This window comes from Nomia melanderi, chromosome 3 (assembly GCF_051020985.1).
Source record: "Nomia melanderi isolate GNS246 chromosome 3, iyNomMela1, whole genome shotgun sequence".
NCBI classification, from domain to species: Eukaryota; Metazoa; Arthropoda; class Insecta; order Hymenoptera; family Halictidae; genus Nomia; species Nomia melanderi.
In genome coordinates this window covers 2,564,739-2,580,708 of record NC_135001.1, presented here as the reverse complement: position 1 = coordinate 2,580,708, position 15,970 = coordinate 2,564,739, and the positions used below count along the sequence as shown (strand labels likewise).

General features: G+C 39.4%; 1 protein-coding gene across 14 annotated transcripts in view; it reads left to right on the top strand.

The window, feature by feature from the left end:
- The first annotated feature begins 401 nt into the window (after positions 1-401).
- Positions 402-15,970, top strand: part of LOC116430295 (zinc finger and BTB domain-containing protein 8A) — an 87,621-nt gene continuing 72,052 nt past the window's right edge. For 9 of the 14 annotated variants that reach the window (XM_031984216.2, XM_031984218.2, XM_076366393.1 and 6 more), the window contains exons 1-4: positions 2,918-3,031; positions 3,672-4,225; positions 5,583-5,762; positions 8,930-9,053. In XM_031984216.2, coding sequence (XP_031840076.1) covers positions 2,920-3,031; positions 3,672-4,225; positions 5,583-5,762; positions 8,930-9,053 — 970 coding nt within the window. In that variant the 5' untranslated portion in view covers positions 2,918-2,919. Of the gene's footprint in view, positions 559-2,917; positions 3,032-3,115; positions 3,577-3,671; positions 4,226-5,582; positions 5,763-6,416; positions 8,283-8,929; positions 9,054-12,220; positions 15,965-15,970 lie in introns of those variants that run through there. The other 5 variants (XM_031984214.2, XM_031984212.2, XM_076366391.1 and 2 more) reach the window with 5 other exon arrangements.

The window sequence follows — 15,970 nt, the reverse complement described above, 5'->3', positions numbered from 1 at the left end:
AGCGCGTACACTCGTACACTGTACGTGTCTTTTGCGTATGGGTCGTTTGCATTCTACGAAAACTTTGGTCCAAATGATCGGGACCATAATTCGCGTCGATACCGATATTATTTCTACCGCGGCAATAACGGGAAAAGTTCTTGTCGTTTCAACGACCAAAGAAACGAAAGAGAAAAGAGACGAAAATCGGTTGACGAGTCGCGGAAACATCGTCGCGAATCGATCCGTGCGCGCGCACTAGCGCGCGGGCATGCGCGGTGCAAACGATCGCGCGAACTGCGTGGCACCGCTGCACTTCCGGTGTGCACCGCGCGAAGATCGTCCCTGAAGATCTGCCGGCCGCACGGAAGAGACAGAGAAACGATTTTCTCGGCGCGCCTCGTCGCGCGCGGCTTCTGCACGCGCCAGGCGAAAGAGACGGCGATGTATCGGGCCACGATACGTCGCGATGCCAGGCTTCGACGTGTTTTCCTCGTGGAACAGTCAAGGCCACCGCGAGATAATTATGCAGATAACGGTGATGCTCGCCGGTAACCCAGCTGCGCGGAGGATCTACAGGTCCGTTCCTTTTGCCAACGATAAGCTTACACATGCTTTTTTCTCTTCTGTGTCTGTCCTTAGCACTGATCTTTGATCTTTTATATTCGAGAGTCGCATTTTTCGACTATCCACTCGCTCCGTAATAATCGCCTTGCCCGGGCAGACCACTGACACGTTCACCCGTTGCCAGTCTAGAAAAGTTATTAGGAAGCGCCAATCTTGTCGAACAGTAGGAGGAACTTGTCCGAGAAACCGGTTCGCACAATTCGTTGCGTAATCATTTATTTGATCGGGGAATGCCGTCGATAGCGACCGACGAACAAGTTTCTTTGGTTTATTTTTTGTTTTCGTTATTATTAACTGACAGGCTCATCTTTGATCGCGCAAAATCGAAGTTGTCGAGAGGTTCGAAGGTCTCGGGTGAGCTAGCCCATCACGCGCTTTCGGCAATTACTCACCGGTAGGATTGGTGAATCCGATCTGGTACCGTCGGTCGGGATTATTCGTTTTTCTCCCACCATAGTACGTAATAGTTTCTACTTCATAGTACCTAGCATACTGCCTGTTAATTTCGCCGGAATCGCGCAGAATAGGGAACAGAAAACAAGAAAAATTTTCTGGAAGTAGACTCGCGTCCGAAACACGACAGATCGGACGCGAATTGCCCTTAAAGGGCAATCTTGGGTCCGACGCAATCTGTTCAGTCGTCCGCGTAAATCGCATCTCTGAGAAACGGGTCCTGAAATGATACGCTTTTCACGATGTCCGTTACTATTTACCGGGACGTCGATCGCAACGCACGAACGAAAAACTTTCTCCGACGAATGGAAAGTTTTAAATGTTCCCAGTTAATTTGTCATTAAAAATAATCGGCGAACGCCGAACGCCGGGCCCCCGATACGTGTCCCGGACGGACGTTTTATATCCTCAGAAACACGCTCGAGATAAATCCAATTATGCCCATTGCGTTGCCCGTTTAATACACCGAATTCCTATTTACCAACACGCCCCTGTATCTTCGCCGGGGACAAGCACGCGAATTGTAATTTTGCGCAGTGCCAATCAAAGTACGGATTAAATCTGTTAATGGTCAGGCAAAGCTTGTAAATCCATATTCGAAAACCGATTAAGGAGATTTTCCAATTTTCCCGCTACCTATTGATTTCGTATGGTTAACACGATTATCGTCCGGCCCGCGGACGACCGAAATTAATATCAGAAAGCTCGCGATTTGCGTGAATTACCGTTTATTGCAGTCAAATGAAGCCGAACGACCCCTTTGCACTCGATGATTTTCCGGGAAACGTAATCCCCTCTCGTATTACGCGGCGAGTACACGCGCGCGCGTTCCACCGAAAAAAAAAAAATAAAAGGAAACACGGAAAGGAAGGCATTCACGACTCATTAAAGCGGGCCGCGATTAAAGTGTACTTTCGAACGGGCTTTTTTTCCACGGTTCCTTCTTTTTCGCAGCGCCTAAACTGCGACTGACTTAAAACTTTCTTTGCCGCGGCGGCTTTGAATTCCACACAATCTAGGATAATAGAACGGATGATAGACAAGCGTGAAACTTTTCCACGGATGCGGCAATTTGTTGCATTTTACGAAGCGTCGAATTTCCAGCCTGGTTTCATTTGTTTAAAGCATTATTACACTGGTTCTTCGCTCGGTCGGTGAAACGTATTTACGAATACGTTTTATCTTCAATTTACAAGGGCGATAATTTTGTGTTCGTTCTCGCGATTGTATGGAAATCTTTTATGTCCATCGGTGAACTTTAGAACTAAACACGAAGGTTCTTGTCTATTTATAGGTACTACAGAAATTTTATAGTACTCGTATATCTATGAAGTTATCGGAATTTCAATAGATGATATAAGACAAGGACATTTGTCTTTAAATTCTTGCAGGAAGTAATTAAATTAGATAATTTATTTATGTATTTCTATATATATTATTGCCGTGATATATAATTATCACATTCTTTTAGATAAGCCATGTACAATCTTAATAGGTTATGTATCTCATGTAAATTATTTGTTCATATTTTAATAATATTTAGTAACATTATTCTAATGACTAACTGTCCGTTTCTATAAAATTCGTTGTTATTTCTCTTATTACGATTATATTCGATTTCGAAAAGGTGAATACACAGCAAAGGTTATGTTTGTAGATATATAAACATTGGAAATGACAATTTTTTCGTACATTGTCAAGTTTCGTATACTAAATGCATTTGTAATTACATCGATCTAAAAATTTCTTTAATTTCGACTGAGAAAAACGATTAGTTTAAACGAAAATATTGGAAGCAATCGTGCCGCGTGTCTAGCCGCGTTTGAATTCGAGCGCCCTTCGCGCCATTCCCCACGGCAGATGCACGAAGGTCAAAAGTATTTTAAAAATAAGGCCGTAGGCATTGGCAGATTGGTATGGCAGTGGACGTTAAGGGTCGGGTGGCGTTGTAATGGCAAAAAGTTTGCGAAAGGTGAGTAATCGTCAACACGATAAACAAACCCGGGTCGTTAGTGTATACGGTGCGTTAGTTAGCTGGCGCTGGGTTTAGGTAAATAAAGCCGCGTGTGGAGCGTGTTTGAATGGTTAGAAATCGAGCATCAACAAATCGAGTTTTCGCGAGAAGGCTCGTGGCTAGACGAGTCCGACCGACAATGGCGCCCAAGCCTCGCGAATATTGACATTGCCGAAAACATTATCTTCGAATATTGGATATTATCGTATCTGTGAGTGACACGTACTGCGTCGCAATTAATATTCTAACCTTCTTTTCGTTTTCGCCACGTTCGTCGACGTGAAATTGTAAACGGAGTAGTTCGTCGTTTGCCGAGGTTATGCGAAAAAAATGTTTTCGGCACGTATAGTAGCGACGCGTGAACCCTGAAGGGTTTTACAGTTATACTGCAATGTGGCACATTTGCAGAAGCACGGAGGAAGTTGTGTGGGTCTAGAGTTGCGATATAATCTCCGAGGAGATATCGTCAAGTCGATATAGGAGAGTGTGCGTGGAGAAGGCGTGTGAGTTAACGTTTTAAGGGTTAGGGAGTCATTCTGTAGTCAGGGTGATCAAAGTCTCTAGTGTGGACAGTTCAGGGCAGCTAGTTTGGTTGTAGGGTCGGGATTGGAGATAGACAAGATGGACCAACAGTATTGTCTACGGTGGAACAATCATCCAGCCAACCTCACAGACGTTCTCAGCTCGTTGCTTGCCAGAGAGGCACTCTGCGACGTAACCCTGGCGTGTGTTGGAGACACTTTCAAGGCACACCAGACGATACTCTCTGCATGCAGTCCGTATTTCGAGAGCATTTTCCTTCAGAATACCCATCCCCATCCAATTATATTCCTGAAGGATGTCAATGACACGGAAATGAAGGCGTTGCTGCACTTTATGTATAAGGGAGAAGTTAACGTTAGTCAGCATCTACTACCGATGTTCCTTAAAACAGCCGAGGCATTACAGATTAGAGGCCTCACTGATAATAGTGTAAATAACAAGGCAGAAGAGAAAAGTCCATCGCCAGAACCAGAAACGCAAACTGGTGTTAGGCATACTGACTCGCCTAACCTTCAGCCTCTTCCTGAAAAGAGGAAAAGAAAGGCTTCGGGCAGCTATGATGTTTCCCTTAGTGGTCCACCCAGTGAACGGTTCATGTCCGATTCTCAGGTATGTAATTTTGTAATCGTAACATTGTATTTCTCATACTTTCGTTCCTCAATCACCAGCATATTTTTTGTTTTTATTTTTGTATCTTTTGACTTTTTGTTTTATATATTGTAGAAGTAAAAAATTTTGAAGCAAAAGATCTTTGCAGCAAAATGTTTTGGAGTAAAAAGTTTTGGAGTACAAAATTTTATAGTATAAAGTTTTGGAGCAAAAACTATTGGAATAAAAAATTTATTAGTAAAAAATTTTGGAGTAAAGTGTAATTATATATGGTAGTATTAAAATTTATTATGCTCGAAACTTTTACATTGTTTTGTAGTACTAAATTATTCTATTTCTGTTTACATGTACTTTTTATGTATCATTCTCTTAGTGTTACAAGTTCCTTTCGTTTTAGATATAGATTTTATTTCTTTCTTTCTGATATAAACTGTTGTAAAACCTTTTTAAGATATAATGCAATGAAGTCACATTAATTCTATTCTGTTTTGCTATTTTATAAAATGTTATGTTTTGTAAATATTCAGTTTATTTATGACACTTGTATTCAGTAAATTACATATTCTAATGTAATTAGTTGTTATATAATATATTAATGCGTTTTATATTTTCCAATTAATGTTAGTATTTTCTTTTAAAGTATACTGAGTCAATGTTGTAATCTTATTTATTTTAATTTCTATTCCCGATTGTTTATGCAGAGAGTTATATTATATCTTCAGTACATAGAAATATCGATAGTAATGTTAATTTGAATTAGTTTTGTTGTTTTCCGATTAATATTTTGAAAGCATATGCTCCTGCGTACTCGCCCGCGTGCCCTTGTGCATGCGTGCGTGCGAGCGTACACGCACATACTTACGTAGCCACATGTACATGCCATGAACTTTTTTTGCGCGTAGCGTCTAAAATTTAGAGATAATGATTGTACTTTGTTATCAATACACTATATATGTGCTTGTCATTGCACAGCTTTCCAAATACCTTCTCGCGACCTTGAGAAATCAAGCAAAAGCTAATCTGCGTTTTAAGACGCGAATCAAGTATTACGGTATCTTACTTATTATCGCGAATTTTCCCTTAAGCTTTGATAGTACAAAAAATTCTGCTACACCATTTCTCAATTTCCTGAAGGCTTTCCCAATAATAATAAAAATTGATAATACGAAATGATACATAATTTTATTTAATATAAAAAGTTGGAACATAGACAAATTTTATGACATCATTTGTAAGTTTATATAAATGAAATTTGAATCTAAATGAGATATTTAGGTACACAAATACACAAATACATAAATACAGAGATGGCTTTAGTACATTTAAAATCCATATCCTTTTTGTTTGTTGTTTACAGGCATCTTCACAATGTAGTTACAAATCAAGTCCTCCTGTGATTCCAAAGTTAAATAATGCCTTGGGAGGTGAAATGGAAGATGGTGGCCGACCTATGTCTCCTTCATCACAGCCGCAACCATCTATCAAGCAAGAGTTAGATCATCACTTACCAGACTTTCATGACAACATCTCCCTCCCAGTGAGTGATTTCTCATATGTACTATTTTATATCATGGTAAAAATGTGGTTATATCTTGCATGTTGATTACATAATTTGTAGCATGTATATGGTAGAAAATAATTTATTATCGTGTGTTTTTATCATGAGTGTGTTTGTCTTGCATTAAAGTGTTATATTTTAGTTTCAATTTTAGACACATTTAGTTCAGTTACTTTGTCAGTAAAAATTCTCATTTCAAATAAGTAGTTTTTTTTTTAGAAACATTTATTAGGAAAGTAGTTTTGATGTAGTTTTTAGTCTAGTAACAGCATTACTTCTTCTTCCTTTTTTAATTAATTTCTTTTATTATGTGTCATTTGATTTCAGCAGGTTACTTTTGCTGTAATTTTTTTGTTATTTTTCTGAAGAGATATTTTTTCATGTGTAGCTCTCAAGCTATTCGTGAAGTTGTGCGACAGATCAAATATAATATACCAAAGATATAGTTTCGTTACTGTTCCTGTAATTAATGATTTATTATTGCTATCCTACAACTACTCAGTCAAAACAGTCATGGGAAGGAAGGGATGTTTAAATACAGACGCAAAAAAGGAAAATTGTCTTCTCATATGCTAAAAAGCAAAATCAAAGATGTGTTGATTAAACACATATCCTTTCCTTCTCTGTTGACAGACTAGTGTGGAGTGGGAGGTTCAGAGAGATGGGAAGAGTGACGAAACTATGGATAATATGCCCCAAAATCAACCAGAAACTGCTGTTATACAAGTTTCTCGTGAAAGCACTATCATGGCTGGCGGTTCTCTGTCTATCAATGTATCAGGAACTACATCCGAATATTATGGGAATTCTCATAAAACTTTGCAAAATCAATCCGTGTCTCACAAATCATATTCGCACAAAAACAGTAACACGAACTCATTATTAAATCTATTGTCAGACAGTACAAATGTTAAGAATACCCAAAAAGATATTAACGTACATAGAATAGCAACAGGCAATCAACATCAGGGAATGTCAGTGATACAGTCAACTCTGTGCAATATTTCACAACGTACTATTCCTCAAAGTAGAAAAGCAGGTAGATTCAAAGTTAGTTGGTTAGATATGTATTCGTGGCTTCAGTACGATGAGATATCCAATCTGATGTATTGTAAATACTGCAGGAAGTGGAGTGATACAATTCCTGAGATACGTACTTCATTTGCAGCTGGAAATGGCAATTTTAGACTTGAAATAGTAAATCATCATGACAAATGTAAGGCGCATAATATGTGTGTTGCTAAGGAAAGTGAGGCAAAAGGAAGTTACACTTGCTTTATGGAAACCTGTTGATTCTATATTGTAATTGCATCTTTATCAAAAATTGTGATCAGTTTTGCTCAAATGAGATTCAACCGAATTTTGATTAACAAAAAAATGTTTTTATTACAGTTCCATTTGCTATAGAAATATGTACACACATTTTTTAAACAGTCAATTATTATAATCTATTTCTATGCACGTTTCGTATGTTTCCAATTATGTCAAAACGCATAAGTAATGCCTTGAACGCATTACTGTCGTTTCTTTAAAATATGGATGTGTTTCATTTGCATTTTGCTGATAATATGCTTGTGTCACAGTAGTTTAACAAGTTTTGCAAATGTTCTTGTTATTTCTATGTTATATTCATTGTCATTTTTACAATTGCGCTCAAAGTATTTGACCTCAAAATAATATTAAAACGTAAATTTCAATAAGGAGATCTATTCTTTCGATCATTCATCTTTCAGTGACTATATGGACTAGTTAATTTAATCAGTGTGTTTTTTCTTCATATTTTTATAAGCACATTTTCTATTAGTCGAGTGCAAATACGTTATATGATCTTGACCGTTTTTTTCTTAGCGAAATAAGGATAATTTTATATCAGAACATTTCGTTTAATTTTATTGCAATATTTTATAATGTAGAAATATGGGCGCAGCTTTTTTGCAATGCGTAACAATGCAAAGACTACAATTAAGTTTCTGTTTAAAATATTAGATATTTTGATGCAAATTATAAATTGAAGACGTTTTATGAATAAATGAACGTCTAACATTGTTTACTGTACTTTAAAAATTACTTTGTAAAATCACGTGAGTGGCCATATGAAAATATAAACACTTTTTAAACTGCAGGTTTATGTGGTTAATAGATTTTAAAAGCAAACGTTTTATGTGTATACAATTCAAAATTGATATACGTACTGTTTTGAACAATATATTTTTATGTAGTAATATTTATAAAGTATTGCGAGATTGTAAATCCCAAAATACAGTTAGAAAGAAAAGAATTGCCAAAGCATGTGCATTTTTGAAGTGATATGCTTCTGTGATGGATATTCCTGCGTCGAATTTTAAGGGAAACTAAATATTTTTACTAGATATCATACTGTTGTTATCTCGGAATATATTTACTTAGAAATTCGATGAAACTTATAAACAGTCGATCCAGCAACTATTTTTCTCGATCAGTTGTTACAACTAAGGTTAAAATTGTATATAGCGAATAAAAGACGACTATTACAAATTCCGTTTTATTATTTCCATGTGATTGAGATTCAATCATTTTATTTTAAAAAGTTTTTCCTATTTATTTCGTCGCTTCCGCTGTTTCTTACTAACGTCCTGACAAAAGCCATTCGTTTTCTTGTACAAATTACGTTTCAACCTTCGATGAATTATTTAAGATACCTCGCCATTTTACATAATTCTTTCTGCAATTAGTTTCGAACTGAATATCATAAATTTCCATACCAAAGGAACATAATATTCACTCGACAATTTTGATAAAAGGAACAACATTACACGATAAGGTACAAGCAAATAAAAAATGAAGTAGAAATATATTGGTCCGCGTGAATCTGTCGATCCTCGAACAATACGAACGTACGTTCACAAAAATATATCATTTACATTCATACATCCTTAATTGAAACGAATAACAGAAAAACGAAGGATCCAGATTTCACGTTGAACCCTACAAATTGCAGTACCAATTAACAATTCCTCGAACCAAGGAGAAACGGTGTATCGAAGCGTAACACAAATTACTAAAGAAAACACCGGACAAGTTCTTTTTTTCGCGACAAATGATAGTAAACATTCGCAATTGTAAATAATCGTGTCCAGTGTTATTCATGAGGATCGTGTTCTGTGCAGGGCCACCCGGTCGGACTGCTAGCAGAGGAAGGAGGAGCCACGACGGGCGCGCTTAGCGACGGCGTGTCAGGAATTGAATCGTCTGAACACCATAATCCCCCAGAAATGCTCGACGGACTCGATGGTAAGACCTCCAAACATCTGTCATTGCAATCAAAATTCCATTTAGATCTGACGTACTTCCCTTCGCCCGTCGATGCGTCGTTCGAGTTCCACGCGAGTTCAGGGGGTGTAGTTGGGGGCGGCGGTGGTTGATCGAGGGTGTGCGGGAGGGGGCGGGGGCGGGGGCGCAACAAGTAACACGTGGGCTTTCTATATTTCGTCAATTGATGTATGTGTTGTGTGTGTGTGCGAGCACACCGCGGGTCAACAGGTGCGAGAGCGCACGCCGGATTTAACAAAATTCGATGAGAAATCGGGATCGCGCAGTCGGGGCGCGGTAGCATTGTTCCGCGGCGCGGGGGAAATACGTGACGTCTAAAGAAATCGAGGGAGATGTGCATGCACGTTTGCAAGGATTTTTGCGCGTCGAGTCGTACATAGGCGTACGAAGCGAGCATCCCTCTATTTCCGAGTCTGGCAAGCGTAGTGAGTGGTAACTCTTTTTTAGAACACGAACAAACTTTTCTTGTTGGATGTAAATTTATCCTTGTATATTTTGTATGTATATACGTGTACGCGGCGCGCGTGCCCCTATGTACATACGGGTATACCACACAGTTTATATATACATTATTATTCCTTGGTGTTGTGGTGATGGTATCGTGCATTTGCTATGTCACTGTTCAGTAGTTTTTACAATTCTCCGTTGGGTGTGTTCGTGGGAACATAGGAGTATCCTGAACGAAACGATTCACGAAAGAAACTGTCGAAAGAGAAAAAATAAACAATGACAGTGCCGGGTTAGATAGTGTCGAGACACGTTGTTGTTGTGGTTTCGGGCGAAAAAAAAGTAAAGTAAAGTAAAGTATAGAAAAGAAAAAAAAGAAAAGAAAAGAAAAGAAAACGAAAAAGAAAAAGAGAAAGAAAATGGTATCGGCAAAGTGGATGAGTACTTTTGTTGGTATCAGCAAATGGACCGTACTCGTGTTTGTCTGGAACTTTTTGAGATGGTGTGTGGCCGGTGATTGCGTACGTGGTCCCGTATGTGTTGCGTTATTTCATTTTTCTTTTTTCTATTTGTTTTCTGCTACCTTCTCTACATATACATATACATATCGGTGGATTTGTTTATGCGTGGCCAGGATAACGGAACCATGAACCGTGCGTGTGCGTGCGTACGTTAGAACGAACGAATGCCATTGCCTCTTGTTGCGCGTGTGAGAACAACATGTGTATATACGTGTGCTACGTGATTCTAATTTTACGTAAATATTATTTAGAAAATCGACCGTGTATACATGTACACATGTATGTATACGATACATATGTATATATATGTACGATATACGCATATGTATATGTCTCTCTGTCTCTGTGTATGTATATATGTATACATATATATATACATACATATATGTATGTATGTATGTATATGTATATACATATATTATCACTGCGGCGTGATTCTCTATGCATGCCTTTACACACTGTTTTCTCTGTCCTCTTACAAATTACCTTTTTGCCACGTCTCTTACATCACCGTACCTGGGCGATCTTAATCTTACATTCTCACGTGTCTCTCTTGCGCTGTTTACTTTAACCCGTACACGTTTACCAGTAAACGGAGGCATTAGCAACGAATATACAGTGTCGCCGCGAAACCGTTTTCGTTATGCAACCGATTCATGAGTAGTCGTCGTCGTCGTGTCGTAGTCGTCTCGCGGTTCAGTAACGAAAACAAGAAAGAAAAAGGGAAGAGAGGAAACTAGAAAAGGATGAAAAATATGAAAAAAGTAAAAGGGAAAAATTGTTCGCCCGCAACACGAGATCGTTTCTGCTGAGGGCGAACTACATCCCGGCTCTAACTCTTGAGGGCGAATCTCTTCATCAGGGCGAACAGCTTGGAGTATCCTTTGGCGCCGGGAAAAATCGAATTTTCTTGTTAGACTGGACGCGGGTCCGTCTCGACCCTTTTCACGTTTGAATCTGTCGTTGTTGGGCCGCTCGATCTCGTTAATTATAAAATCCTCGTTGTCCTCGTGATCGCTGGCGATCAGCAAACCAGTCGCCGATGAAGGATGATCAGTCTGTTTTGCACAGATCCTGTCGCATGTTCGTTTTCTCACGTATAGCTCGCGCGACGGCTTGGTCGTACGAGTTCTATCTCCACGTCGATCGAAGAGACTGTGTGGCAGAAATTCGTTTTCTTTTCTTTTCCTTTCTTTCGTGTCTCTTTTCTTATCTTATCTTTTCTTTTCTTTTCTTTTCGTGTCTCTCTTCTTTTCTTCCCGTCTCTTTTCTTTCTCTGTTTCGTTTGGCAGCAATCCAATTCATGAATTCTGATTGCGGAAGTTTTGTCGTCAGCGGTTCTCCTCGCCATCTTTTCTCTTACGTCGATCTTTTCACTGTGAACCCTGTTACGTCTCCCTCTTCGTTTGTTCTATTTCTTTCGAGTACGTATACATCACCTTTTCCGTGTTCTTTTCTCTTTTAGTGAAAAAGTGGAGAATCCCTTGTTTCTTCCTCTTTCCCTTTTCTTCTTTCGTTTTCGATGATCTCTGTTCCTCTTTTAGTTGTGTGACGACGTGTTATGCTAGCTTTGAGTCATTCTTTTTTTTTTCCTCTCCTTTTTGATTATTATACTCTCTTGACAATGATTAAGAACCGTAGGTTTGCGCTTTTTTGGTTCGTTTACGTGACATGACATTGATCGTTTGGTACGAGTAGGTATCTATAGAGATTATGTACGTATTATATACATATGTATATTATATACATATATATATATATATTTCTACGCGTACTGCTGCGTTTTACAAGTGTGGTGTTTCTCGATTTATATTGCTCCGTAAATATCCTCCGTAAATACTGTTGATTGAAGAATGTAACTATTAATCGAGAGAATCCCCTCTTTTCTCTTCAACTCTTTGACTTGAACTAGTAGAAGTGTGAATTGAATATATCGTTATTATCTATGAGAGGTGTTTATTACACGTTTTTTTTTTGTTTCCTATTTTTGTTCTTTTTTGATTTTCCTCCTTTATTTATTACTTATCTGTTTTTATATATATACATATATATATATATATATATATATATATTATCTTTATCATGAATTCTAGTAGAGATTGTCGGTAATCGCTGATGACCTAACCAACAATTATTGAAATCGGGATCTTGTAATTCCAGGAACAGCGGGAACTTGCAAAAAAGAGAAGGATATAAGTAAAGACAGTCAGAATAAGTTAGAACAGCCGAACGCTCTCGGCGCGGAGTGTTGTAAGCTCTGCGGGAAGAGCGTGGCCAACATTAAAAAGCACATGAAATCGCATTTCCCCGATAAATATCAGTGCCAAATCTGCATGATATCGTTAACGAGGTCCGACAATCTGAAAAGGCATATTAAGTTGAAGCACGGAATACGAGAGGGATCATTGATATCGCCGTTCATGCGTCTAGAGCACAAGCACTTTTTAGCGAAATCGGAACCGGCTTACCTCACCTAGACAATTTTTGCCCGTGGCCGAATCTGAGACTCGCGCGCAAATGTTCGATCGTTTCGTTCGGCTCTGTTCGGTACGGTGTAGAGAATGCGCAGAGGGGACGCGTACATGTCGAACAAAACTAAACAAACAAACAAAAAAAAATATATATATATATACAACAAAACACATCACACGAGCGAGCAATGGACGTCGAGAAACCGAGAAAAACAGGAATATTCGAAAAAGGGACGAGAGAACAGAAATGAAAACGATGAGAATACGAAAGTAAACGAGAGAGGGGAAGCCCAACCGAAATAACAATCGGCGAGGCTCGCTCGTTCTTGGCGCGCACCGCGGAAAACGCGCGGGTGCGCGCGATTAGTATTAATCAACTCTTTCGTCGAGAGACCGTTTGTAACTCGGCATTCGTTAGTTTAAGCGACCGGGGCTCGCCCGCTCCCAGCGCTAATTTTAATCGTATCCAACCCCCGTTTAAATTATTCTCTTTTAACGGAAACCCAATTATTTATTGTCGTGCGTCTAGTTTCTAGTTACTTAAGTTTTTTCCTTGATTCAATTTTTTCTTAAATTTAACTTAATTAAGCATTCCGGCGGCTGGCGTCCCGCCTCGAAACGCGGGAACCGGCGCCGATCGTTCGTCGTAGATTCGGTATTGCTTATAGAGATCTCACGTGTTCGAAGTAATTTATAATCGAGAGTACAAAGGAAGGAAAAGGAGACGACAACATCTGTGAGTCTGGTATATATCTATACATATATATCGTGTTCGTGTATTATACTATACTACCTCCAGTAGATATCGCCAGATAGCGTACAATTCGGACAGTGTCCTGTTCGTTCGACGATTCTCCCTTCTCTCCTGAGAGCAGGCGAAATTGTTTATTCGCGGCGGCCACCGGAAATGACTGGATCTCGTACTAACACGATGACCCCATAGCGCTCGCGGAAAAGTCTCCGCGGGAGATTTTCTGAGCCGGTGTGCCGCGGCGCGGCGCATGGGACTGAATTTCACCGCGCGCCGTTCATTTCCGCCGCGATATTTCGCCGGCAAGAAACCTCGAGATATTGCCTTTGATTAGATTTGCATAAGAGAAAGAGATAGTTCGGGGCGAGAGCGCGGCGCGATCCGTTTTTCGAGCTCGAAGATGATGATTCCTGGGGAAGCGAGCTCTTTCTCTTCCTCGCACGCGAAATTGTTCGCCGTTAATATTCGGTTGTAGCGCAACGAATATCCGTTCCTTTCCTCGTGGAAAATAGCTGCGGCCGTGGATTTTTCGTCGGCGGGGCGACTTGGTTGGGGGAAAATATTCATCGTTCCACGTTGATCTCGCGGAACACGATCTTGCATTAATTATCTTTTCGGAAAACCTAGTTGGGCTGGGTCCTTGCGGGGAACGGAGGAAATCCGCGGGCGCTAGTGCCCGTGCTTTCAGCGGGTAATTATTCAAGAGAATATTTTAAGTATTCATAGTGTACAAATAACTCTCGATCTCTCCCTCTCTTGAGTTCGATGTATTCTAAAAAGGCTTTTTATATTCCCGCCCGAACGTGATCTCTTTTCTACGCTTACCGGGAAATAGTTCTGTTTGTTCGAAGCTTTTCTGCGTTTCTTGATGTGAACGGTACGGGATGCTTTCTTTTTCAATCAAAGATTCGATCGCCGATATTATAGTTTCATTATTTTTACCTTTTCCGGACATGGCTACTTGGTTTCTCGATCGACGAACCAACGCTCGAACGCTGAATATTTTGTCGAACGGATTTTCATTCGCGAGAAGTTTAATGCGTATTTATTTTTGGTGCGTGTATAAATTGTTTCATTTAAATTGAAGGTGTTAGTTGGTTTCGTTGCTGTTGGAAGTGAGAACGGAATTTTAGAATATGCATCTGATAAGGGTGAAAGGATTTTTGCGAGGTTATTTTGAATGTCACTGTAAGGTCATCATTGTTCCTTTGCATATTGATATCTATTCCTTGTAATATGACGTTCATCTACTATCGAGTCGATAACGAGACGATTTTAACGACCTATAACATCATGACCTTAGAATGACCCGGATCAATGAAATATTACTCAATTCTCGACTAAAATGAATTGACATTCACATTCGTTCCTGAATTTTCATTAGTTTCTGACTGACATGGATTTAGCATCGATAGACCGAATTTCTTGTTTCGTACGTTGTCGCAAATCATTGAAGCGACATTCGAAACGACCTTGGGTTTCCTTTCATCATTGTCGTATGCATATCCTGAAGCCACTTACTTTTCCTTGTTTTCAACAACAGCGGAAACAATTTGGCTCAATTTACGCGAGATATTTCATGAATCATTCGTTAGTGATTATCCCGTCTAAAAATATCCGTTAGGAACGTGATCTTCGCGCGTTGCAATCGAATATGAACGACTCTCGCCGCGACTCGCTAGAATATCTCGTCCAGTTCCATGCCCGATGTCTGCTACTGCCAATGTAATAATCCGTGAAACGCCAGTCTTGTTCCATAGATGGAGGAGATCAGTATTAAGTGACTATTTATACTCATATTTATAGATCCTATATTATATAATTTTATAATATTTATATCGTAGGTTGTGAAAGACGTCGAAGACTGAGTATTAAAAAGAAAAAAAGATAAAAGAAATAGAAACTAACGAAAAGAACAAGAAGTAAGAATGAATAAAAGAGAAATAATAGAAATAAGAGAAATAAGGATAGAAAGAAAGAAAGAAAGAAAGAGTGAACCGATTTCTCGCGCGGGCCTGCGTGGCTCCGATAAAATAGTCAATGATGAACTAGTCTCTGAGGCCCGAAGGCTGTTGCAAAGAACAGACTTTTCATAGAGGGGTTTTGTTTAATGGTGCCTTTCCTTTTTAAGTACAATACTCGACTATACAATAATCGATATTTCGATGGTATATAACATATACATATATATATATATTTATCTATATAGAATATAATATAATAAATAACAATGTGCCCGTGTAATATGTAACACCGCCGTGATGAACAACGGTCCCTTTCTTTCCACCGGCAACGCGCGCACGACCGTCGACTGGTAATCGATCATCGATCATCCCGACAACACCCGAGCGCATTTCTGTCGCCTACCGCGTGTGTTGCAGCCGACCATTTTTGCGCAGCGTGCGAGAAAAGGTGTGTCCCGATCGAAACTGATGAAAATTCAACGGATATAAAGGAACGAAAAGTGACAAGAAGAATGCGTGAACATTCGTACAGACTCGCGTAACGCGTGTACGGACGAAAACGCGATAGGCTGATAATATTAGTAACAATAATAACAACAACAACAATGATAACGAGGGTGGCACGGGGGCGACGACAAGAGAAGGGAGGAATAGACGGAACGGAGCCGTGGCGGCAACCGAGTATACCGTCGACGGCCGTTTTTCACACACGACTTTTCTCTAT